The sequence below is a fragment of the Polypterus senegalus genome, chromosome 3 (assembly GCF_016835505.1).
Source record: "Polypterus senegalus isolate Bchr_013 chromosome 3, ASM1683550v1, whole genome shotgun sequence".
Lineage (NCBI taxonomy): Eukaryota > Metazoa > Chordata > Cladistia > Polypteriformes > Polypteridae > Polypterus > Polypterus senegalus.
In genome coordinates this window covers 146336725-146364608 of record NC_053156.1, presented here as the reverse complement: position 1 = coordinate 146364608, position 27884 = coordinate 146336725, and the positions used below count along the sequence as shown (strand labels likewise).

The 27884-nt window shown below is 40.1% G+C and overlaps 2 protein-coding genes across 2 annotated transcripts in view; both read left to right on the top strand.

The window, feature by feature from the left end:
- cfap61 (cilia and flagella associated protein 61) overlaps positions 1-17936 on the top strand; it is a 337473-nt gene extending 319537 nt beyond the window's left edge. Inside the window, exons 27-28 of the mRNA XM_039748028.1 lie at positions 16544-16634; positions 17106-17936. Coding sequence (XP_039603962.1) covers positions 16544-16634; positions 17106-17306 — 292 coding nt within the window. The 3' untranslated portion in view covers positions 17307-17936. The remainder of the gene's footprint in view (positions 1-16543; positions 16635-17105) is intronic.
- Positions 17937-23092: 5156 nt separating this feature from the next.
- On the top strand, positions 23093-24995 carry LOC120525604 (insulinoma-associated protein 1b-like). Its single transcript, XM_039748027.1, has one exon. It carries the CDS (start codon positions 23538-23540, stop codon positions 24960-24962), a length of 1425 nt encoding a protein of 474 aa, XP_039603961.1. The 5' UTR covers positions 23093-23537; the 3' UTR covers positions 24963-24995.
- The last annotated feature ends 2889 nt before the right edge of the window (positions 24996-27884 follow it).

The following is a 27884-nucleotide window of genomic DNA, read 5'->3' as shown; positions in this document are numbered from 1 at the left end:
CAGAAAGGCTCCTTTTTCTTAGTGGAAAGGCTGAGACTTTGGAAAGGAGACAGCTTATTTGGGAATTGTACAAAAGACAGTATTAAGAACTGTTGCAATTTGTTTTCCCTTTTTGAATACTTTGGAATGTGAAATTATAACTTATTTTAAAAGTATTTATTTATTTATTGCCATTTACATCATTTTGATCGCTAATATATTGGATGTTTCTATCATCTTTTTGTTCCTTTATCACTTTTACTAAATCTTAATTTTAAGAGTAATACAATAAAGTCATTTAGATTTTTTTGCAAATCACCCTCTTATGTCTGCCTGCACTCTGACTTGCTGGTCCTTAGTTACAGCTATCAGATTGCAGGTGTTCGTTGGCACGTTTGAGGACATGTGACTGCTCAGCAAATCCTCTGCATACTGGGTAGCATAATCAACTAGTACTGATATGTACTTGTGGCTGTAAGCTGACAGGTCTAGTGGTTCAACTATATCTAAGCCCATCTGCTCAAAAGACATATTGATTATTAGGCTTTCTTTCTGGGAATCTAGTGAAGCTGACACTCGGCATCAATCTCAAACCAGTGATGTAATGTTTTAGCTACACCCAAGTGTTTTACTAATATTTGGGCATGAATCAACTTGAATATATCTCATTGATATTGGAGGCTAATAGAAGCTGGTAATTTTTGTACTGATGAACATTTTGTAAGTCATTTTCAGTCACAAACTGGGGTTCCTGTGGAATGGACTAGTGGAGTCTTACCTGTTAATGTAAACAACAGCATTTCTGATATGCTTTAAGAGATTGTCTTTATATTGTTCCCTTTTAAAAGGTCATAGTATTTTTTTTGTGTTGAAATAATAAATATCACATGGGCTGCTCATCTTTGCAAGTTTCGAAACTAGTGGCTGCTAAGGAAGCACACCTAGCTATGCAGTATGTCAAAACAGGTGTTAATACCTTTTACCCACCCTGCAACAGATAAAGTGGTATTTTAATACCTTGTATTCTCAGACTAGTAGCACCCTATTATCAGATCATAGGATGCTTGAAGGTTAATTAGCTGCCAAAAAAGTTAGAACACATAATGATAGGTAAGAATGTTCTCTTTGTTTAAATGTTGCTTAAATACTGTTGTGGTAAAATGTGTCGGGCAGCAGAAAATGGTTATATTACTGCTACAATAACCTTCACCCTGTGTCCATTTAGAGAGATAGAGAGTATTTTATTGTCATTTCATCCATATACAGTAGTACAGCATAAAGTGAAACGAAACAACATTCCTCCAGGACCATGATGCTACATAGAACACAGGACAACGAAGAATCCATGACACATAATATAGAATGCTTCGATACCTTTTTCCCCAATGGCAGGAGTGTAAACAGTGAGTGTGAAGGGTGTGTTGGGTCATTCACAATGTTGGTGGCTTTGCGGATGTAGCGTATGGTGTAATTGTCTATTATGGAAGGAAGAGAGACACCGATGATCTTTTCAGCTGTCTTCACTATCTGTTGTAGGGTTTTACGATCCCTGACCGTGCAATTTCCAAACCAGACAGTGATGCAGTTGCTCAGGATGCTCTGCATGGTTCCTCTGTAGAATGTTGTTTGAATAGCTGGTGGAAGATGGGCTTTTCTCAGCCTACGCAGGAAGTAGAGCCGCTTTTCTTGGCTAAAGAGCTGGTGTTGTAGGACCAGGTGAAGTTCTCTGCCAGGTGGACACCCAGGTAATTGGTGCTATTGACGACCTTCACAGTTAAGCCGTCAGTGTTCATTGGCAGATGGTCACTCTTAGTCTTTGTAAAGTCAACAATTATCTCCTTTGTTTTGTCTACATTCAGAGACAGGTTATTGGCTTTACACCAGTCCGTTAACCACTGCACCTCCTCTCTGTATGCTGACTCGTTGTTGCTGATGAGACCCACCACAGTCTTGTCATCAGCGAATTTTATAATGTGATTAGAGCTGTGCGTTGCTGCACAGTCATGAGTCAGCAGTGTGAACAATAATGGACTGAGCACACAGCCTTGAAGGGCTCCAGTGCTCAGTGTGGTGGTTCTGGAGATGTTGTTTCCAATCCTGACTGACTGTGGTCTTTCAGTCAGGAAGTCCAGAATCCAGTTACAGAGGGAGGTGTTCAGTCCCAGGAGGCTCAGCTTTTCTGTCAGCTGCTGAGGAATAATCATGTTGAATGCTGAGCTAAAGTCGATAAACTGCATTCTAACGTATGTGTCCTTATTGTCCAGATGAGCGAGAGCCAGATGGAGAGTGGTGGCTATTGCATCATTTGTTGAACGGTTCCGCCGATAAGCAAAATGCAGGGGGTCAAGTGAGGGGGGACAGCAGGGTTTTTATGTGCCTCTTGGCAACCTTCTCGAAGCACTTCATGATAATGGGAGTGAGTGCAACGGGATGGTAGTCATTGAGGTTGGACACTTGTGACTTTTTTGGCACAGGAACCATGGCGGTGGTTTTGAAGCAGGTTGGAGCAATGGTGGTGCTCAGGGAGATGTTGAAGATGTCAGTAAAAACGTCCACCATCTGGTCTGCACATTCCCTTAGTACTCTGCCAGGAATATTGTCTGGTCCTGCAGCCTTCCGTGGGTTAACTCTTCGTAGAGTATTTCTCACATCGGCCACAGTCAGATTTAATGCTTGGTCGCTAGGAGGAGAGGTGGTCTTCCTCATCACCACGTTGTTCTGTGCTTCAAACCGTGCATAGAATTTATTCAGCACATCTGGAAGGGAGGCATCACTGTCACAGGTGGGTGATGTTGTCCTGTAATTAGTGATAGCCTGGATGCATTTCCACATGCTCTGTGCATCTTTGTCATATAGAAAAAGTCCCTGGATTCTCCGGGTGTGTGCGCGCTTTGCCGCTCTGATGGTGCAGGATAGTTTGGCTCTCGCTGTTCTCAGGGCAGTTTCGTCACCATCCTTGAAGGCAGAGTCCCGGGTCTTCAGTAGCGCACGCACTTCCTTTGTAATCCACGGTTTCTGGTTGGGGCGTGCAGTGATGTACTTGGAGACAGTAACGTCATCAGTGCACTTATAGATGTAGCTGGTCACTGATGACGTGTACTCCTACAAGTTGATACAGTCGCTGTTGGTTGCAGCCTCTCTAAACATGTCCCAGTCAGTGCACTCAAAACAGTCCTGAAGAGAAGAGATGGCTTCTGCTGGCCAGGTTCTCACCTGCTTCAGAACCGGTTTGGTGCATCTGACGAGTGGTCTGTATATTGGAATTAACATGACAGAGATGTGATCTGAGTTTCTAAAGTGGGGGCAGGGCTTTTCCTGGTACGCAACAGGAATGTTTATATAAATAAGATCCAGCCTGTTCGTCCTTCTCGTTGCAAAGTCCACAAACTGATGGAATTTAGGGAGCACTGACTTGAGATTTGCTTGATTGAAATCTCTAGCGACAATAACCAGTCCATCCGGGTGTGTGTTCTGTATGTCTGTGATGGCGCTGTACAGTTCCCAGAGCACTTCCTTAGCATTAGCACTGGGAGGTATGTAAACTTCAATTATGTGGATGATGGTGAGGCAAATAAAAAGGTCTACATTTAACAATTACAAACTCCATTAGTGGTGAGCAGTAGCTAGAAACAAGCACAGAGTTACTGCACCATTCCGTGTTGATATACACACACAGTCCACCACCGCGAGTCTTAGCGTACAGAGTAGCATTTCTGTCGGCTAGAAACGTGGCTAGCCCATCTGTGTTAATGGTGGTTTCCGGAAGTCTGTCACTGAGCCACGTCTCCATCAAAACAAAGACACAACAGTCTCTAAACTCACGCTGGGTTGTTCGCTGGAATCGAATGCAGTCCAATTTATTGTCAAGGGAGCAGACATTAGAAAGCAATATGGACGGGACTGCCGGCCGGTTGGGGTTAGCTTTTAGCCTAGCACGGACTCCCGCTCGCTTCTCATATTTCTGTCACCTCGCACACCGCCTCCGTTTGCCTCTCCCTTGTCCGTTTGCATCAGGTGTCCATTTGCATCAGGGCCGAAGGTCCGTTTCTTGTAGCAGAGCGAGGTCGCACAGTTTATCCCGCAGATCATTCTTTATGTTTTTATATGAATATTGGAAGCAGAGAAGCGTCTCACGTTGATATACATGGACACTAGTTGTTCTGATGTCCATGTACTACTGAAAAAGCAGAAAAAATAATTAAATAAATAAAATAACAAATACTACATTTACCACCACTGACTCAAAAAGGGTTAGAAAGAGGATCACATGTATCCAAAAAACACTAACATTTGTCAGGAGTCTAAAAGCATTCCATGGATTCAATATGATGTGGGTAGTAGAACACAGTATAACTGCACAATGGAGGTGGTGAGGTTACCTTTTTTGTTTTAGGGTTCCTTGGACTCTCACCTCGCACTCACAAGCCTGGGTGGTCGTGGAAAGTATTGTTTTTTCTTTTTGTCTCCCATCATTCAGTTCCAGCACCTCCGGGTGTCGCTCAGTTAGCTTCACCAACTCTTCATCAACTGTCTCTGAAACAACCCAGCAAGATAGCCTACAAGTATCAAATAATCTGCTGTTAATATCACCCCAACCCGGTGGCTGGAATTTTCTGTCAGTTTCAGCCATTTAGCCACACTTGTCAAAGGCTTCTTGACCAGCATCCCCGGAGTTAATTAATAATGAGTTAGAATGTCTTTCTTTAACATGTATTTGGTACGTGCCTTTAGTTTAAATTCTAGTAGGCTTTTAAAAGTTTGCATTTCAGAAAAGATGCTATGATGTGAGCCCAACCAGTGATGATAGGTGAACAATCACTCTGACACAAAGAGGTACGCTTCAATGTCTTCTTACTTCAGCAACATCAGTTTCTGAGCTGGTCCCATATCTCAATCCATGTGTTTAAATTCTCCCAACATATGGCATGCTTCATCTTTGGTGAACATAGTCAGTTGATTGATAATTTACAATTGTAGTTGTCATACCTGTTCATCTAATTGTTTACAGTACAGTAGTGTTTCCATGGCAATCTGAATGTTCATCTGTTCTGACATTTCCCAGGAGAAGTCTTGAACTATGCCATTGTAAAAGTAACAAAGAGATATGTAAGAAGGGTGGGGTTTGTCTTGGGCAAAAGAGTGTTACAATAGTAAAGTACAATATAAGAAAGTTGTGTTTTTTAGTACAGATTCGTTCCCTGGTACATTGGTTAGCCAAATGACGACTATATCACAACTGAGTCTTCTTTTATGTTGTTGTTATGTTATGCTGCCAGGATAGTTAAAGTTGTTTGTAGGGGAAAGGTGTAGTCACTGATCTTCAGATATATTTTCCTCCATTCTTAGAGCAGAAGCCAAAACTATGCTAGACACTTTGTCACACTCTATTCCCTTCTCGTGTGCGCTCTTGAATTGGTTCAAGTAGGATACTCACCAGGACATCATCAGATGTTCATTGTCTCTAACCATCAACATACTATTACCAGAAACAACTACCATAAAATCTCATGTATATTGCGTGCAATTTTCACACATTTTAGTTCACTAAAAATTGGGTTGTGCATTATACATGAGACATAATTTTATGTTGGTATTTTCAATAAGGCTGCACAGTAGGAATGTAGGTGCTTGAATTGATTATGTGTATAAAGCACTTGGTTCTATCCGTGGTACCACTTCACTGTTGGGTGAAGTTGAGTTACTGTCCTCCCCTCTCACTTCTGATGTCAGTGCTCATCTTTCGTTAATCACTCAGTCTGAATGCACATTATACTGTATTATAGTCTGACTTGATCGTAAATAGGTAGGTAGTCGTCATGTTCTTTCAGTAGGTTATAATTTTAACTCTGTTAGGGCAATTTTTTTTTCCAGGGCTGAATATCATTCTAAAAAAAAAATTCTCAAAAGCACACAAAGCAAACGTTTCTCACATAAATCAATGTAAAACTTGCTGCTGTGTGCAGTGCACTGTTGCTGCATAATAGCCATCTCTGGCTGCAGCAGCAGTGGCAACACTGGGCAAACAAAGCAATGGTTTCACACATAAATCAACATAAAATGTCCATGTCCACCTCGCTGTGTGTTTGCCATCTCTGGCAGCAGTTACTGACTGTGTGGGAGTGGTGGTGGCTGTTGCAGTGTGACACAATCGGGTTTGTACCTCTTGTCATTGTACATTGTAACTGGTGGCTCTCCCAGGTGAATATTGCTGTAGGTGCATTAGCTACATGAATGTGTTCAGCACCATGATCAGCTGAGGACCAAACTGCTGATGCTGCTACTGCACTTTCAGTTTAGATCTTGATCTTCAGTTCACTTGCACCAGAATCAGAGTCCCAACAAGTCAATTCAAAATAATAAAATATGCGCAAAAACATTGACCACTGAGTATTTTGCTTAGCACGTGTACTTCACTCTCACCATGTCAATGCCATTTTTGCTGTTGTTTGCTTGATGTTGTGTCTCCTGTAAAGGAGGAACTTAAGAAAATAAAATCTGATTTTGTTATTATTCCAGGCAGCATGACCTGCCTATCACAACCTATAAATATTTCTGTCAATAAGGCAATGAAGGATGCTATCCGTCATAAATGGATTGCGTGGTTAAGTAACAGTAATCAAAAAAATTTACTATTGGTGGCCATATGCATCAACCAACTCTCTCAGAACTGGCTGAATGGATTCTCATGGCTTGGGATGAATTAGATGCGCCTATAATTCAACATGGTTCCCTCAAATGTTCCATTACTAATAATCTTGATGACAGCAAGGATGACATTTTGTAGGAGGATAAACAGGTGTCATCAGATGAAGATAATGATGGCGATATTTATTACGATGATATCAATAAGTATTGACTTGATGCACTAGATGAGCTTCTCACTAGCATCAGTGATGATGACTGTTCTTCCATTTAGGTGTACCTATATTTAGGGTTCCAAATTTTTGATTGGGTAATAAATGTTATTACCTATAGGTAGATTTTGTAAAAAGTTTACACAATTTAAAATAACATCTTGAAAATTAAAAAATTATTACCTAATCGGTACTTTTCTACTTGTTGTTATGTACCTATTTACCTAATTTAAATAAAAAATTTTAATTATTATAATTGTTATTACTTTAAATTTTGTTTAAAAAAACTACTGCAATTTTAATAAAATCTTGAAAAGTTAAAGGTGTGCATTTAATATGAATTTATTTTTTGCCTGAAAATTTGGGGCTAAATCCTCATGCTCATTATACATGAGTGTGCATTATACGTGAGATTTTACAGTACATCCTTCAATATCACTCAAAAAAGGTCTATATCACTTTACAATATAACAGTACAGTAGCTGATGTCAACCAAAAATTATAGAGTAATTAGTACAGACAACCTTGTGTGTTTTTAGTGACAGTGAAGAATTAAGTGCAATTGCAGTGAAATGTAGTGATGCCTTATTTTGTGACAGTAGTGTTGCTTCCATTATTGCTGCTTAAAACTATAGCATTTTTTTGTTTCATTTTATCTGACATGAACATTGGCTTATTTACTGGAAAACAGATGGGAACAAAGTTAAAAAAATAATAATAAAACAACCAAACTGGTGCTGTTGGACCTACCTTAGAAATATTTGCCCCACACAACAGGTGGGAAGATTTTTTCTTTCTTTTTTCTCTCTTCAAGTTAGTTGTTTCTCTCTTCCCTTCACAATAATGATCAATGAGATACTGACTGAGGGTGGGCTTATTGGTCAAAGGTTGTCCTAGTAGTACCAAAGTTATTGTAGGCTACTGCCTCTTTAAATGAGTAGCACATTTACAGAGGCTGAGAGGGGTCTTTTAGACTGCCTCTCTGAAATGATTACTGCTCCCAAAATAAATTTAACAGCGTATATATCACTACACAAAAACTACATACAAAAATACTCGTAAATCATTTCAATTTATGTATGCTCTTATTCTTCGGCTATTCACCCATACCCTTACCCATCAAAATAGAATAAGTACACTAAATACATATTTTAAATAACACCTATTTCAGACCTATTGTGAGTAAAGGTCTTTGCCAGTTTTACTCACATCAAAAATATGTACTAAAAATGGGTACTATCAAGCTAAAATGAATGAGGCATCTATAAGTTGTGACTCATCTTACATCCATTATATGCTTATACAGCAGTGTAATAGTATGCATTCAGTGCCAAGTACAATAATTAGTATTATTGTATATAGTGGAATTACTATAAAAATCATTTTATAGAATTATGTATGGAATTTATTAAATACTATGACATAGACCATGTCTTCTTGAACATTGTAATAAAGGCTCTATATAGGCGCCTCTTGAACCCTCCAATGACATGTCAGACACCTGGTATAAATCCAATATTTTTAACTTTTATTATAATACTGTGCACAAGCACCACTATTCCACACTACTCCAATAAACAATACAATAAACAATCAATCCTCCACTCCTCCCAGCAGCTCTGTCGCACTTCCTCCCAACTCCGGCTCGGACTGCTGGGGTTACCCATAGTCCCTTTTATACTTCTCGACCCAGAAGTGTTTCTGTCCCTCAGTCCATGTGACTCTTAACACTTCTGGGTCAGGTGAAAACTCCTTTTCTTTAACCTGGAAGTACAACATTGCTTCTGTCCCCTCGACTGGGAAGTACTTTCAGGTTATAAGGCAAATAGAAGTCCCTATGCCTCCTTGCCACGTCCCCTGGCGGTCCCCATGGTATCCAGCAGGGCTGTGAAGGGAAACTCCAAGGTCCATGATGCTCTGCTGGAACCTGGGGCATCTCCACGTTACAGGGAGGACTCCACCTGGCGGCTTGGGGGTATTGGCCGGGATAAGCTGCCGGCCATAGTCCACAATATTCCCCCCTCAGCAAAGAACCATGGTTCAAAGCGTCTGGCCCCGCGAGGGATGTCTTCCTCCATGAGGGAATTCCAGTCGGACCTTGATCGCTCCGTTTACAGTAATCCTTGGAGAACCTAGGAACATTATAGTAATGAGACACTCTATCTCCCATTCTCCAAAGACAGTCTTGGCAAATATGGCCCAGCCAGGGCAATTATACCACTGCCTCTGTCCTCCTGCTATTTTCCTTCTGCGGAACTGGAAACATTCCAGAAACTCAGGTTCCACCCCTTTTCTCGCTGAGGAGGGTTCCACAGTCGCCCTTCTACTCCCCGCACCCTTTTCCACTTTGTCAGGAGACCCTCGTTTCTCTTTTAGGATCCCCTGTTTACTCTGGGGTTTGTCCACAGTTTGGGTCTCTCTATGGGAAAGAGAGAGCCCTTTTTACTGTCTGCACCCCCTTCGACCTGTAAATAACCGGCCCCGCTGTCTTTAGGATCTCATTGTTCCGGTAGACAGCACTATTCAGCTGCTCCAGTCCTATCGATCCTTCCAACGGAGGCTCGGTCATTATACCACACTCCTTTGTAGGGCCCGCAGCTACCTGGCACCCACTACTTATTAATTGCGGGCCTGAATCGCTCTGCGCCCCTGTATTATGAACGTTACCGGTAATACTCACCTGTACCGCCAAATCAACTAATATGGGAGACTCCCGACCCAACCGACGTAGGTATCCTTCTACCTTTCTCAAGGGCGCTTCGGCCGTCGCTCCCAGTTCTTCAATGTCCTTCTTAATTCTTTCTAAAGTCTGTAAAAAACTATATACAGGCTCGAGCAATTTCTTTAACTCGCGTACATCCAAAATGTTTTTTAATTCAGCCAGAGGCAAGCTCCAACAAACACTAGGCTTACCTTCTGGCTGGGAACCAATGAGCACGCCCGATCCTGACACGTGCTCTGTTGGGACTCGCACAGGCTCTTGGGAATTGGAGTTCCGTACTGTAGAGGCACGGGTCGCCACCACTGGCTGACTGCGGTCCGCCTTTTCAAATTTAGCGGCGGACCACTCAGTCGTATCCTGTTCCTCCTTACCGTCATTCGTGGCTAGCGTCGACTCGCTTGCCTCCCCCTTCCCACATTACAACAATGCAAAAGTTATTTGACCTCTGTAGATAACTTAGTTTAGAAAATACATTCATTTCTGTGAACAGTGTGCAAAGGCATATTTTGTGGGCAGTAAAAATCTATTTGTGTGTACTACTTTTTTCTTTTATGCGGCTTTGTACAGTTTTTATTGCCTCTTTCTTCACTGTGCAAATTTTTTGTGCAAGTTTAACTGTGATAAGACTCATGACAGTTCCAGTGCAGAATAACACAGAGGGAGACTTGACATGCCTTGCACATGAATGGAGCACACTTTTCACTTTCTGCACAGCTTACATTTCCTGTGCTCTCACATGACTATTTTGAACAATGGTGATGGGTAAAATGTTGGTAGTTCTACTGTGATGGCTATAGAGACACTCCACAGAGTCCAGCAGACATCTGTTCTTGGAAGGTCTGGTGTGTCATCAGCTGCTCCACTCTGAGGCCACACAGTTGCTTGCTCAGCAAGTAGCTGTTTGTAACAGTGATGTTAAAGAAATAGTGCAGCACAGTCAGGTATCACTTCCTGCTCATCTTGCATGCAGAGTAATAGCTGCCTAGCTGTTCAGACAGGCAAACTTCCCCTAAGTGAAGTGGTTTTAGTCCTTCACAGGTGTAGGAATCAGAATCTCGAACCTCACATAAACCAAAGCTCATTTTACACAAACTCTTCATGATTTCCCCAGAATATGCAGTGTGTAGCATGGAGTACACACTGGATGTCCATCCACTATTTGAACAGAAACATTTTGTCTTTTATCCACTGTGTGCATCTCTTTGGAGATTTAATTATTAGTGCATTGACCATGCTTTTTGGCACTCCAGTTCAGGTGTCCTTGTAAGTCCAACGGGCTCAGATCCATAAAGAGCAGTGAGCTGGTATAGAAATTATTACAATACATGTGATACTGAGATCCCAAAAACCCATTTTTGACCAGTGATATCACTGCATCAAATGACAATCCCTTACCACTAACTACACTGGGCTTCCCTATGTAAATGACAAAGTCCACATTGTAGTCATTGCTGTCAGCCAAAATAAAAAGTTAGCCTTGATGGCTATCATGTGTTCATCCACAGCCATAACTTGGTTAGGATGGTAGACAACTTTGCAGGCTGTACACAGGCTGTTAAAAAGAGGCTGAATTTAGTGTAGATGGCTGCCCCAATCTGTTCCTTTTTTCTAGTCATTGACTGCATCTTCTGTTGGGTCATTCAAGTGCTTATTTAAGGTAATGATGAGGAACCGGTCTGTGGACTTAACCTTTTGAGGGTATGGGACATGGAAGATGGTTTTGACATGCCAAAATTCACTAACTTTAGGAGGATTCAGGACATCCATATATAAAGAGAGGCAATATATTTGTATATTTCTTCAGGTATGATTTCAGTCCACTTGTATTTTTTTCAGCAGCAATATTTTTTGTTGGTGTCATACTGTTTTGATAGTTGACTTGTCAAAGTACCATTTGGGGGGGGACAGCATTAGTCTTAATGCATTGTGCTTATTATTCAGATAGCTAGCTAGCTCTAGCCATGTGTCAATTATTCAAAACATTTCTTAAGCAAACAATAAAGCCCTTTGACAGAGAACAACTAGTCCAGAACCTTACTGCATCAATATAAAGAACATTTTTAAATAATGTAAATGCTGTTAGTATCACTCCTGAGCAGTTTTGTTATAAAATTATTGGGTTTGTGTTTGGTGGTTTGCATTCAATGAAGCAGTCTACTTCTTCTCTTTTTTTTGCGTACAATATTGTTTACAATGCACTAATTCTATAGGGTGGTCCAGATCTAATTATGAAATTTTCATTACGCTATAACTTATTAAGTTTATTACATAGAGAATTCACAAAAAATCTTTTTGTTGCTGATAGATGGCAGCACCTGCCCTGCATTCCAAAATGGCGGGGAGACGGTTGTCAGTCGAACAGCAATTCTTTTGTCTTGTATTGTTTTCCTGAATTGCATTAAAAGTTGCATAATTAGACCTGGACCACCCTATATAGTCTCTATGATCCAAGTAGTCCCACTCCTCCTCATAATTCTGTAGAGTTACTATATGAGGGAGTACTGCCAATGTGGGTGAAAGACATAAATGCGCAGTCTAACAGTGGTAATGTAAAATGACTAACAAAGGGTTTAAATGTATGAAAAAAACTAAAATACTCCAATGACTCATTGAAAACCATACTACCTCCCAACTATTTGTGAGATTTTAACAATCAAAAAAAATTACCAAAAATCTCGGATATAAGAAAGACTAGCCTAGCTGTATCACAGGGCCTGTAATGTCACAGCCTAGTAATTGGAGTAGCTCATCCACTTACTTACCTTCCAAACATTGGGCTCAAGCACCTAAATAACAATTTCTCTTTTTCTCTCAATTGTGTGTGTACTCTACTTTTCTGCTAGCCAAATCTTTGTCCCAACTCGCTTCTTAATACTATGGTCACGGTCTTTACACACTAGAATTACCTTCTATGAGTAATGGCCAATGTTAAGGTAGTACAAGGACCTCCTTAGAAAACTCCAGGTCATAGTAGTCTATTTAGCCTCATGTCAGTCCTCAATGATCTCTCATTCTTTCTAGTACCCTTTAAGAGTTCTCTCCTGAGATGCTCTATATAGTGGCAGGGCTTACCACCCATAAACCTTCCCCACCAAACTTCACTGATACTCTGACAACTCTTTCAATGTTGGGCCTGTACTACACATATGTATAGTCCTGGGCCTTGTTTATTTCCATTTTGCTGTTTAATAGTTTGGGAAATGTTTTGCAATAGACTAATAACCTTAACAATGATAGGCTACTGAATATTATAAGCTCCATAACCACAAGTAACACAAGATAAAAAAATAACATGTATTTTAAAAAAACGTATAATGCTGGCCATCATAACATTGAATTGCGTATATTAACTTGACTACATTTATATTAATTGAAAGTAAAAGATCCCACAGTAAAAAAAAACAATGAAATTAAATTAGTGACATACTGATATAAAAAAAAAAAAGAAACAAGTACTAATGGATACCATTGTGGAGTAACGGGCAGTACTGCTGCCTCACAGATCCACAGTCCATTGTTTGTATACTAAACCCTGACATTGTTTGTGGATAAATTGCATCCACCTCTGATGTTTGTAGGAGTGTTTTCAATTATTGAGTACCAAACACTAAAGAGTTTCAAAGCACTTCCAATAACGCCCACTAGAGGGGCATATCACCGTATAACCTTGGCTAGTAATATGGGCAAGCGGCAAAGCTTTATAAAATAATCTGTTAATAATCTAATATTCCAACCACTATGAAGCTCTGTGGACAACAAAGGCAAAATGGATTTGCCTGAAACACGAGGCAATGCTCACAAACAAAGCCCCAATACAGCATCCAGAGACGTAATCAAAAGGAACAGAACAGAAGGTCAAATAATCCTTAATCACAAAAAGCACAGGAAAACACAAGTAAACTCACCACTCCCAGGCACGTTCGAAATGAATTGTCACGAACTGTGGAAGACCATCCAGATTTATAGGGCAGAGGGCGGTTCCTGGCATTGATTGGAAGGTGGTTCCACCTCTTGGAGGACCACCCAAAAAAACTTATGGAACATAGAAAATGCAATAGATATACATAGACAAAACCAAAAATTAAGGAAGGATGTACATAATCAATAGAAATAAGAGAATAAAAAATGAACAAAAGTGACACATAACGTGAATTTGAACCCCACCCTTCCAGCATCCTCAGTACGTACACCTAATGAAATGTTGTGTCTCTTAGCCTTGTTTTCTTTATAATGTGGGAATTGCCCTTAGGAGCCTATCCTGGACACATGGAGTGCATGATGGGAATCAAGTTTGAATTTTCTGCAAGTCTGTCACTAGGCAACAATCAGATACACAATGTTACAACTTAAAAACACTGCTCGTGTAGCAGCATTTTCTTGAGGATTTCAGCAAAAACATATATGGACATGACCACAACATGCAAAATCCACACTGAAATCGGGCAATTTCATCAACTGTTTAACTCTGTGCTGTTTGTTAGCTGAATAGTCCATAATAGCAACAACAATAATAATAATAATAATAATAATACAAAATGTCACTCTTTAAACACTGTTTAATGATATTTATATAAGACACAAACTGACATTCTTTAAAGTCTCCAATCAACCTAACCTGTATATCTTTACAATGTAGGACAGAATTGGGGTACCTGGAGAAAGCCAAAGCAAACAAACTCCACAATGGCCAGGTTGGGATCTGAGCCCAGGTTTCCTGGTGCTGGGTTAAGTGTTGTGCCAAACTGGATATGTCATACTTTTGTTCATTTCATTTTCCCTGATACCTTTGTTACATTTTAAAATGGATAACCTTCTGTCTACACATGTTCATTTGTTCTCTTTAGTTACTGCAGTGCTTTACCTAGACATTAAATGAAATGTAGTCATATTCTGTACATGGTATACTAGAGTATGACATTTTTAAATTGTAAAAGAAGTAAGCGAGAATATAGTATTTAACAACTTTATTCATAAAACCCATGTTGCCAGCCTACTATTTTTAGGTACATTTGCACAGACGATCCATTAGAAATGCCAACGCTGGTTTTTAAATGTGTCGGTATTAACACATGTAAGAACCCTAAGGCAGTGTGAGCTGCCATGTCTCCTTTATCTCTTTCGAGCTCCATTTGTCATGTTTGTGTCAATCATTATAGAAACACGAATGTGTGGCAATTGCATGGATGAACATTATGTGTTAACGTATTGCATCCTAATGTGTATGTGAACATGTAGGATCACTGACAGCTCAGTGATAACCTGCACTATGGAAATAGAGGAGCATTATCAGGGTAGCCATTAGTGCAAAACACAAAGTACGGAAATTGGAGAACTGCAAACAGTGCCAATACTAACCACTAACCAATGAGATGCTTAAACGTTTTAGTGAACACAAGGGCCTATAGGGATACAGAACTAGTAAATGCAGAGAGACAGTAGTCCAGAAGCTTTGTGTATAAGTTAAACAAGACAGCCTTGTTAGAAACTCTGATAGATGGGCATTATACCGTACAGCCTAAAATGCTGCATTTTCTCCTTTAAGCCTTTTTTTTTTTCTTCTTCAATAAGTGTGATGCTTCTAGTATGTTATTGTTCTCACCCTGAAGCTGTGTAGATACACCTCAACCATATAGCCTTTCTGCTGATTAACTTGTGTTGTATGGTTGTGCAGTGCTTACTTAACACCATAGGCTCACAGCTCCAGGTGATGGAGTTTGAATCCTAGTCTAGCCACTCTTAAGAGTGTTGACTTTCATCAGTGTGCATATATAAGACTTTCTTTCATATCCCATGCAGTTCACAATGACTGAAATCTCTAATCGGGCATTCCATGAGAGTAGGTAGAAAAATGTGTGAAAGGTGCTGACCCTTGTGGGGATGGTTTCTGCCTTAAGCATAATGCTGTCAACCCACCATGATCCAGATAAAGAGGAATAGAAAATTAAATGAGAGATATTAATGTGGAAACTTCCATCCATTTTCTAATGAGATGGCAGTCTATATTAACTTACATCCTTTTTCCACCTACTTTTTTTCCTTAGGCAAGGTAGTACAAGTCAATGCAAAAAAAAGCAAATAAGGAATTATATTTTGAGATGTGTGAGGAAACCAGGGCTTTGGGGTAAAATCACAGAAGCCAAGTGAGAGCATACAAATGCTGCACAGATGTTGTTGCTGGGCTGAGAAATGAAGCTAAAAAAAGTTATACTTCCTGTTTTGTTAGTGTGTTTACATTTAGATTCTGAAAGTTTTTTTCTTTGTAATCATAGTAATTGAAACCTGTTTAATATATATAAGTAAAATGTAGATTTTAAACAGTGCTCTATTGCATTATGTACTTTCACAATCATTTTACAGCTGTGCTTACGTGCATTAATTAAGAAAAAAGCCAAGAAGGACAAACCAGGGTACTTCTGTCACCCTTTGTATTTTGGTATGCACAGAAACTGTCGTACTAATTAGCAGCAACCATACTGACAGAAAATGTTAAATAAAATAAGCACATCCATTAGCACTCTCATGGAAAATCATTTAATACAAAAAAACATGTTTTGACAAAAAAATCATGTTTCGACTACATTTACAAAATTGTTTAAGCTTGGATAAGCCAGACACATGTTTTTCACTGCTTCTGTATTTAATCCATGTCCCAATCTGCTCTTCTTCAGCAAGATGAAACAATGACAAAGCCACCATACAGTGGTCATCAAGCTTTTAAATTCTGATTAAATCTGAATTCTTCACCAGGTCTTGCCACAGCTCTGAATTAAGCCACTTTAAATGCAATTACTGAAGCTGGCTGAACATCAAGAACATCCATTAAAATAATTGATTGACCATGCTGTTCTAGGAGGTATTTTATGAACAAACTATCATGACAGGGCCAGAGCTGTTCAGACGAAAAGCACAAAGGCAGGTAAAAATCTATTAGCGTCTAATGAGAGATTCACAAGCTAACTGGAGTTTGTTCTTTTTTTTTTTTTTGCAGCTACTTCAAGGAACCATGGTGTCTGGCCATATATCATGATCGCTTTAATGATTTCAAAAGTGAAGTACACCAGATCATGTCAGCTCGACAGGTAAAATATATGCATCCAATAGTGTACATGGCATTTCTCACATAGTAATGTGGTTAAGGATAATTTTTGAGTGAAGATGTATTAAACCTAACACTATCACAAAATTTAAACAATCAGAAATTGTACAAATTTGCTATTTCTTTGTTTCATTTTTGCAGTATGTGTCACTCTTAGTATAACAGTAGTGTACAGGACAAAAAGCAATAAGAACACACCTGTGTAGTTGTTGACTTTCCTGTGCAAAACAGAGCAGCTCAGTTCTAATCAGAAAGACAGGGCCTGTCCCTTGTGTCCAGAAGAAATTAGCCTAATATAGCCAGGTCACTCTCCAAAATGGAACAGTCTGTTTCTGTGCAAGAGAGACAAAAGGACAAAATAGGATTTCTGTTAACATTAAAATTACAAAAAAAAAAAAGATTTGGTGCTATCCATAGATGATCTGTAGTTTGGTTTGTGTTTGTTTATGTTTAGATGGAAGACTCCCCATCGGTTACAGAACTGATACAACAAGTAATGGAAGAGGAGCACGACCTATTAAGTGAACCCAAAGAATTCATCAGGATGAAGGCTTTGAAATGCGGCTTTAAACGTCCTGTGGAAAAATGTGTCCTAAATTATCTGAAGTACAATAGCTACCATCTGTCAATGTATGCCCGACCTGGGCTTATCTAGCCATGCCAGGTTCTGCACACTAGAAAATACATGGAGACCACCTTTACAATGGCAGTGTTGCATTAGTTCAGAATAGTAGAATTTTGAAAAAGCAATCAAAAAAATTACATATTGCCTTGTACTTTTTCTCTGTAACTCGTTCATTTTTATAGCAAATGCTTTCTATTTTTTATTGTACAAAAGACCTGTATGGGAAGAAGTAGAAAACTGGAATGTCATGGGAAGCCCACAGATTGCTTTTACATATATTTGTAATAACTCAGCAACTTCCGATAGATAGATAGATAGATAGATAGATAGATAGATAGATAGATAGATAGATAGATAGATAGATAGATAGATAGATAGATAGGCTCCACAAGTATAAACCAAATCTATATATACACACAAACACAAACAGCATGTAACAAAACTGCAAGTGTCCAATAAGTGCTGAAGTTCTGGATTTACAGGCAACTTCAAACACATTGTATTCCATTCTTTCTTAACAGCATACCACAGACAGACTAAAGGTAAACATGGATGGCTTTAAAGTTTTATTTGTGCTGCTTTTTTCCACTTACAGTAAATTGTGTTTATTTGTAAAATACATCATTATTTTCATTGTTATACATAACATTAATAAAGTGATACAACTACTTATGGTTCTGAACCTTTTTTTCTTCTTCTTTTAGTTCAAGATTTATTAATGAGTTTTTATTCTTTAGAAAAGCAAATTTGGCGTCATCGGTTTGAGTGTACAAGTTCAATTTCTCCAGGCTGCTTTTTATTTCTTTCATCACACGGCCGCGCGAGTTCGGATATCCTGGGCCTTTAAACTGGTATTGTGTGTGTAAGTGGGTGAGTTGTTCGTTCCTGCTTTGCGCCTCAGAGATATATTTCCACACGATTGTACTAGGCGAAATTTAAAATGTATTGATAGATGTGATGGCAAAGTGATTATTAAAACAGAAATCGAGGTATTCAACTGTCAACAACAGTCTGCATGGTAACGCAACGGTTAATACTGCTGCCCAAGAGCTGGGTTCAAGACCCACTAATGATTGTACATTCAATTAATTTCATGGACTTTCTACAGGTACTCCGATTCTTCCTCGTGCATCCCAAAAATGTGCAGGTTAGGCGGACCGACGTCTTTAAAAGTTGCCAAGTATGAGTTAGTGTACCCTGCAATGCTCTAACTTCGCATCTCTACAGCGTCAAAAAAAACAGGTTGAGAAAATAGTTGCTACAAGATCCGCAGGTTGTGCAGAACCCGGCGCATGTTCCATTTAATGAGCCGCCGCAGTGTCGGTTTTTAAAAGTTAAAGATACGCACCTCCTTGTACGTAATGGAACTGGATTAGCTGTTCAAAACCACTTTTGGCGCTCATTTAACACCTTTGATGAAGGTGCTGTAGTGTCTGCAACGCGAAAGATCCCAATAGGTGGAAGGCGTGCATTTTATCTATCTATCTATGTATGTATGTATGTATTAGTAACTCGTTATTTTAACGACTAGTCGTGGCGTTAGACGTTTTAAATGGCATATGTGAATTTCGTTCGGGTGGCGCCCGACTGGCGTAGGCGCGCGAAGGGCAGCCGCCGACTAGCAAGTTTGAGCGGGCGTTGTGCGCATCACTCACGCGGGCGCCTTCTTTCACGTAGACGGGAAGCGGCGCGAGCAGTTTGGCTTCGAGAGTGCTTTTACCAGTCCTGTTTTTAACGCGCCCTGAAGCACGAACGTACAAGCACAAAGTAAGATGTTTAATGTCTTTCATTTTATTTAAGGTCGAAATTAGCTTCGATGTAATCTTTTAAGTATTTTACTTTAAAACTACATGTTGCTCGCAGTCTCATCTTTGAAATGGTTTTGCTGATAACGTGCTGCAATTAAAATCTCAATAAAATATGGTATAGGCGTCTTTGACACGTTCAGTATTTATTGTGTGTGTGTGTGTGTGTGTGTGTGCTCGTCGCTACCTCCGTACTAACTACGCCTGTTGTATGCCTCTGATTTCAAGAAGCTCTTTAATATTTATAGAAAGAACGTTTTTTTTTTCTTTTTTCTTTTTCTCGGAGTACTGATAACGTCTGTTACTAAAGTGGCTGTGTGCGCTTTGGGAAGGAGGGACAGGCAGCTGTATGCTAATAAGCCCCAAATCTGCCCTCCATCTCCCCGACAAGCGGCGGGGGGCGAGAGGCAGCACACGCTGGCCATTGAGCAAACGCACGCGCCGCCTAAATAATAACCGAGGGCTCGACACTTCTTGAAGCAAGAGACGAAACATATATGGGGAAAATGCATAGAGACAGATTGAAAAGTTCCCGCTGCAGCTATAAAAAACCGTTCTGTGGGCTCTACTCTTACAACTTTAATTATATATTGGTACATTGCTGCATATATTGTAGTAATGGATTTTTGAATTGCCGCTTTTGCATAAAACAAAGTAAAATGCGACATGTGAATTTAGAATGTTATATCTATGGTATTAGATATGTATTCATTTATTAAGGGATGGGTGACACGGTACATGAGATAAAAAGGCGAACGTATCACGCGCGCGTTGCGGCATGGAGCGGCCTTTCTGGCTATTGTCTTATTCTGCCGTTTTATGGATTGCTCTAGTTATTAATAAATAATTGATAGCCTAAAGGGGCTGCTGCTGTGCGTAATGTGGAGGGCCTCAAGTCGAGTGTTTATAGGAATTGCTCCCGTTTTGCCCCCATCCCTGAGGCACGCGTGAGCGCAGTGACAATCCATCTCCATCCTGCAGTATTGTTGGAAAGATTAGCATAAAGCTGCTGTGTGTCCATGTCAAATAATTACACATCCAGCGTATTACAGACTTCGGGGGCATTTTTAATCCCCTACATGTCGGCCGCGCATTGCTTCCGCCACGTTTTTTTTCCATCTTTTTTCATTAAACCAAATTTTGGCACAGTTTGAATTTCACTTTCCAAAAAAAAAGCTTATCTAAAAATCCACAACCCCCAAAGCTATGTGAAATATAAATCATACACGACAGAGGGCTGAGTTTGATTCAGAAACAATATCAGAAAAAGTAAAAACGAAATTGCCTGTACAACCTTATTATTATTATTTATTTATTTATTTATTTACCCATTAACCGGTTGAAGTGTTTGTGATACGTGACCTAATAACACGGCAAAAGGTTCTCATCCTCATCCAATTTCTGGACCTGCTGCGCTGCTCTGGGACCACACTAAAGTAATGTTGCTTGCAGCTGCTTAGAAAGGACGCATTTTAGGAGGACACGTAGATCCTTTTTCTGATTCCCATGAGGTATCTTTATGAAAACGTTGTTACGTCATAATATAGGTAACTGAGGAAAATAAAAAAGAGCTGTTATGCCCCGATTATGTACTGTCCACACCGTATACACATATCAGTAAGAAGTGTCGGTAACGTTGCTTTATAGGGAAAATTCCAATTAGTGATTTTGGTCATTCCCGTTTTTGGCACCTTATTGTTGATTTGAGAGAGTATCACACACATAATATTGTATGTATGTATATATATATATATATATATATATATATATATATATATATATATATATATATATATATATATATATACCAGTCCGTCAATTTCCAGCCCAATTATCTAGACCAATGCCTCGAGGGGGTGGTGCCTATCCCGGTAGCACTGGGCGTGAAGCGGACATAGGCTGTAAACAGGGAGTCAGACAAATGTTTTGCCAGGCAATTTAAGCAAGGCAGCGTTGGACGAAACGCGGTTCAGTCCCCGACTCCGACTTACTGCGCACCAAGAACAATAAATTAACATGCTCCAACTTTGATATATAAAAGATCTGTACATATATATATATATATATATATATATATATATATATATATATATATATATATTTAACATAAAATGTTTATAAAGATATTGCTAAATTTGCATTGTTTAATAAGTCTATTGCCATTGTCTATTGGACGCGAAGACTACCTCTTCGCCCAGTCAATTTGGCAGATTTTTGTCAAGATGGCCCCTCATATCATGATGGTAGTGGGGAGGTGCTCCATCCTAATGGAAATAAAACCGGCCCTCATCCCCAAACTCCTTGCAAATGCGTAGCCTGATGGATTCATACAGCAAGTTAAAGTAAACGGAACCAGTTGAAGTGTTGCCTTAAAAACATTGTATTTATACTCATTCAAAGTGTGTATACATTTTTGGAGTTTCTGCCAATTATATATACATGCTGCAATCGGAAATACCAAGCTATATTTTTATAACGGATCATTTGTATAGCGGACATCAAATTATAAGCACTTCTATCCATACAGCAACTTTCCAATTATAAAACCCTTTCCCAAATATCATTGTTTACAGCTTTATTTTACAAGCAGACTGATTAACTTTTTGAGGGACAGCCATTGTAGAAATTAGTCGGTATCATTTGGTTAAGATTTAGTGAGCTAACACAGCGTGTTCATAATTGGCATCTCATCACTCAAGCCTCCCCTCCCCAAGTTCATCCTCTATAGCGCCACAGTGGCTTGAAAGTATGACTCAGTTTGCAAACTCTGAATCCAATCAGTACATGTGCATGTACAGTCGAGCTGTCCGTGTTCTTAAATCGTGGGGTTGACTTGTCCACCCACTTCTCCGCAATTTTCATCCCACTTCCAGAATTTTTTTTCTGGGTATTGCTACTCGGTGGAAAAGAAAAATGGTTTTAAAATCGTGTTTATTAAAATTTCACCGTGCACTTTAACGGATCTCGCCTCAACTTTAACCAATTTCGTAGGATGTCGAAGCTTCCTTGGAGTCACGACATATTTTTTTACACATGTTGACGTCGTACAATTGTTTCCATAAGCATACCCTGTTGTGACAACGAAGTCTGGTCAAAAAAAAAATACACACCTACATCACATCAAAAAACCCCTCACGAGTCAATGTGCCAAAGTGATTCTAGTCAAGAAAGGATGTGGCTTGGCCTTTTTTTTGGTCTGGACGCTTTGTTCAGGCTCCGTGATCACACGCAGCACGCGTCTGTCTTTAGGACAGATTGCTTGTGAAGCCCCATTTCTCTGTGGAGAGGTCAATTTCCTTTTCAAAGACATGCGGGCCCTACAGCTTGGGGAGGGATGGGCAATTGTGCTCGGAGACAGGCTAGCCTATTTTATTATTTATTTATGCGTACAATGTCAGATTTGAGAACGGGGGTGTTAACCCAGCGCCTAACTGACACGTGCCATGCTCACACACACTCACATTAACACGAAAGTAATAAATTAAGGTTGAATAATTCACGGATTTCTCCGTATTTCATTTCTCAATCTTTGAAACTCATGTTGGATGAGTGACGCGTTCTGCTTTTCCGATCAACATATCAGGTGAATTAAAAAGTGAAAGAGAAAGCGGTCCAATACATGGCTCAGATTTTCCAAGACAATTATATATTCCCACTTACTAAGTGTACCGAGGAGGTCAGTCCCCTTTCTAATAAAACACAGCTTCAAAGGTGCAATTTGCGGAACTGTGCAAAGAGACCATGGGGGAGGGAATTGCGTTTTTTTAGAGTTCTTAAGTGACGTATACTTTTGTCAGCGCATAAACATCTTCGTTACAAAATACTACCAATCTCCTCGCCACCAGACCCCCCAACCCAGATATACACACGCATACGTTATATTCAAAACCTTCCATGTCCAAGCGCACGCCCCGCCACCAAATTTTAAATGCTGATGATTCTGATAGTGACTGACGTTTCCATTTGGCAGAACAGTGGCCCCCAAAGGAGGCACACAAAGCCGTGGCACGTGTGCATTTGTATTGAAAGTCGTCAGACCGTAAAAAGAGGAGGGTCCCGGCGTGTGCCTTCATTAAGGAGGGGCAAAGCGCGCAGAATGATAAAAAAGCAGGTACATCTGCTAACCAATCTGTATCCCTCCCAATATTTTCCTCCGAAACTCGGTGCTTGCATCCACCCCCTAGCAAATCCACCGGGATCTTGGTGCCATCTGATTGGCCGCGGATATGGAAACAAGGGGCGAGAACAATGGCATCATTGCCCCTTAAAAAGAGTGCAGCTATGCCTTAGAGACGAAAGCATTTCGGGAACGGAAAGATCAATAGCAGGGAAATACTCAAGGAATTACAGTTCCCGTCTCTGTTAGCCATTTCTTGGCTACGACTGGATTTTTAAACCGTGTTTTTCTTCGAGTGTAATTTTTTTATTTTGTAAGTGCCTTCAGTTCTTCGCCAAGATGCCCAAAGGTTTTCTAGTGAAAAGAAACAAGAAATCTACACCCGTCTCTTACAGGGTCCGCAGTGACGAGGAAGACTCGGATCCGTTGAAGGCTTTGCACAACTCGAGCTCATCTTCTGCTTCTCCACCAGTATCGGCGTCGTCCAGCCCGGACCGCGCTGCAGCATCACCGCACAATACCTCCTCTTCCTCTGATGGGCAGGATACTAGACCCGTGCAATTCGGCAATCCGGAGACGGTGTACCAGGCACTCTACAGCCCCACCCGTCCCATCAGCAAGGAGCACGAGAGGAAATTTTTTGAGAGAAGTTTTAACCTGGGATCCCCAATCTCAGCTGAATCCTTTCCGACTCCGGCTGTTCTTACCACCCTTGACCAGCTCCTGTTTGCTCCAGTGGATTTGAAAATCGGCTCCAGTAACAGCAGCTGTAGCAGTGTGACAGCAGTCCTCCCGGCGGCTGTGAGAAGTGCTCACAAGAGAGCCCCACAAGAGTCTGAGCGCAAAAGCAAAGCGGCGGCTAAGAAACCCAAAGCTATCAGGAAACTTAATTTCGAAGACGAGGTCACCACGTCTCCAGTTTTAGGCCTGAAGATAAAAGAAGGACCAGTTGATCTGAAGCCTAGAACAGTTTCATCCGGCGGCAACAAACCTCTGGGGGAATTCATCTGCCAGCTGTGCAAAGAGGAATACGCGGACCCCTTCGCTTTAGCTCAGCACAAGTGCTCCAGGATAGTGCGGGTGGAGTACAGATGCCCTGAATGCGACAAAGTCTTCAGTTGCCCTGCTAATCTGGCATCCCACCGGCGGTGGCACAAGCCAAGACCCCAGAACCCCAACGCCGGACCAGTCGTTCCCGGCGCCAAGTCAGAAAGCGTCAAGCCTCCTTCGGGAGATCTGAAAGACAAGACAACTGAGGAGCTAAAGGACCCGAGGGGCGAGGCAGCGAGCGATCGCGACACCCCCAGCCCGGGGTTATCAGAGTCAGGCTCTGAGGATGGTCTCTACGACTGCCAACACTGCGGTAAGCGCTTCAAGCGCCAGGCTTACCTGAGGAAACACCTGCTGAGCCACGCCGGCGCATCCAGCAAGGCGACCGGCGACGAGCAGCTCCTGTACTCCGCGGCTTTTGCTAACAGCCAAGAGAGCGAGAAACCACCCCACGCGGAGAGCCACAGCCCTGCGCCTTTAAATCTTAGTCCCCTGGAGTGCCACTTGTGCCCCGTTTGTGGCGAAACCTTCCCCAACAGGTCGGCTCAGGAGCGCCACCTTCGTCTGCTGCACTCCTCCCAGGTTTTTCCGTGCAAGTACTGCCCAGCTACTTTCTACAGCTCTCCGGGACTGACAAGGCACATCAACAAATGTCACCCCTCCGAAAACCGGCAGGTGATCTTGCTGCAGATGCCTGTGCGCCCGGCGTGCTGAGACGCCCAAAGTTGTGCCTTAAAAAAAAAAAAAGACTTGCACCGGCCACTCTGTGGAGCTCTACACTTGAATACTATATTTTTCAGATTTCTCCTTAAGCTAGTTAAAGAAAATAAAATAAATTAGATTGACTGTTCTAAGTATTTTTATAGGACCTCTGCACATGATCCAATGTTTTAGCTTCTAGACCTAAGAAAGGTTGTCTCAATAGGTGTACCTATGTAAACGCCTTCAATTCACAGGCTGTGCATTTCTCTTCTTACTTTATTAGCTTTAATATAGCTTGTGAAGCGCTGGACATTGACATTTAGCTTTGTCTTTGAACAAATCAAAGTCTATACGTTCCTTTAGTGTAGCCATAAATGCCTTGAATTAGCGTCCTTTTCCACATCGACGATCCTTGCTGTAAACTGCCTTAAAAATCATTGTGATCTCTCATGTATATGATTGTCTTCACTTTTAAATGGAGTTGGTATGATTTGAATGTTCTGTTTTGGTTCTAATTATTATTTTTATTTAATTTATTTATTTATTTATTTATTCAAATCGAAATTATTGTTTGATTTCTTTTTGGGTTGTCGTTTGTATGTATATTGTGAAATCGATGATAAATTATTTTGATGTTTCGTTTTACATGTTTTAGCCAAATAACTGTTTTTGTCAGAATGGATTCCTGAGTCTTTATTAATGTTGTGGATGGTTTACAAATTTATTACAATCTCCAACAGCTCTTGTAAAACGTAACAGCTCTTAATTTAGATGCAAACTTTTTTCTACACAGGTTATTTTTCTTAAATGTTAGCTTTTATATAGTGCTTAAACGTATGTTTTCAACTGTGTTTGCTATGTCTTCAAATAAAAAAAAATATTTTCAAACTGAAACGCCCAGTTTCTCTCTGTTGGATTGCAGATGCTGACGATTTTTGAAAGAAACCTAAGTCGTATACTTGGACCTGTTGAAAACGAATAGACTTTCCTAAGTTGGTATATACGAGGTCTATCAAGAAATCACGAGGCTTTTGTTAAAGTACATTTTATTGAAAAAAGAAAAAAAAACATTTTTGCATGTCGAGCTTTCAGCCCCGGAAGCATTCTTCGAAATAGTCTTCTTTGAGGTCCGTCAGTACATCGGTAACGGCACTTTAAACGTTTTCAATCACTGTGATTAATTTCGTCACAGACCTCGCATTCATTCTCTGCATTCTTACATATAGCACTCTCGGCTGGCTCGTTGCATCTCACAGTTTTGCAATAAATATACATAACTGTTTGCATATTGTGGAATTATCAGTCTACAAATACTGACAAGCAGGGTTGATTTGTTTTCTTTACTCCTGGCTACAATGTGATATAAAACAGTTGCAAAACCGCCGTTCGTGGAGTACTTAATAACAGTATCCCACCACATGAAATACAATTTACCAATCATGGTATGCGAAATAAATCACGGAGATCAAAGTTACCTACGCTCCTTAGCCTGCTTTACTACAAGTGTAGTGGATTGAATACGAGTGGAGCTATTAAAATATAGCTTGCTTTTGTTCACTAAGGACGCAGCATGACACTGTGCTATTTTAAATTTGTATAAATATAGTCAAAAAGTTTGGTTATTTTTTTTTTACGTTTCATGGTCTATATAATTAATTTCACGTTCATCAAGTAACGCTTAGTTACCCAAGCTCTACTGGAATATATGGATGATTTTTTTTGTACTCGTAATAATATGTCTAAAAACGCATAGTTCTGTCGGATCTTTGGAGTAATTATAACATAGTAAACACGTACCATGATCAAAAGTACGTGTAGGCACCGTTTCTGCAAAAAAACATATCTAAATTATTTTTTCAGACAAACAAATGTTACACGTCTGAAGAAAGTGCCGTAGCGCGGACCCTTGAGACCGGCTCGTATATGGGCTCCAAACATTAAGTGCATTTCATTATCACATTTTCAGGCATCAATAAAAGGCTTTCAAAAGAACAGCTCTGCAACCGAGGCTGAACAATGGGATTCAGAGGTACTCGAATGATCTCACTGGCAAATATTATCATAAAAAAATAATAATAGTGCTGCGTGTTATTCCGTGCAATCCAATTTGTGCACCTCGTCTACTTTCTTCGCTAACAAGAATTAAAAGATGCCGAGCTTGATTATAGGAACTGTATTCAAATAACATGTACGCACATATTATATTATATCTTTTGTTCTAATTGATGAACAAGTAATTGAAGGTATCTCTGAAAATTCAAACGCTATAGTTTGTGTACGCGCGAGTGTACCCAAATGTTATGGAGAACAATTTTGCGTAATTATATATTTCTTCTGATTTGAAAAGATAGGAAGGTAATTTGAAAGTACCTAGAATGTCTTGTAATGGCACAATAGAAACCTACTTCGACGGGATTGTCAGAATTTATTGTATCACCTCTCCACGTTTATTACGTGCTTATTGATGTCATGTTAACCTGGCCGTTTCTCAGCGTGCACAAACTTATTTTGAGTCAAATGTTCTCTTAGTTATATGCAACAACAACATGTATACTGCATATGTGTTGTTTAGTAGCAAAGGTTTCAGTAAATACGCCAAGAAAAATGGCTTAAATTAACAATAAACATGCTTTTATAAAAACATCAGTGTTTTAATTTTACTTTATTTATTCTGGCCGTATTCTTTGGTATTTGACTTTTAGATAAAGTTTAACAGTATACGAATACTTAATTTGATTAATTTGAAAAATCAGACAGAAAGAAAAATTTGATTCGTATTTTAATTATGTCACTGGAAACGTGAGCGCATGCCTTATGTCTACTCTTCCCTGCTCATTCCGTGTTTGTTCTACCGCGGTAATTCGTTTTCTTTGCAACAAGTCACATTTATTTCCTTGAGCTGTACACACACTACATAACCTTTGTCTTCATGAA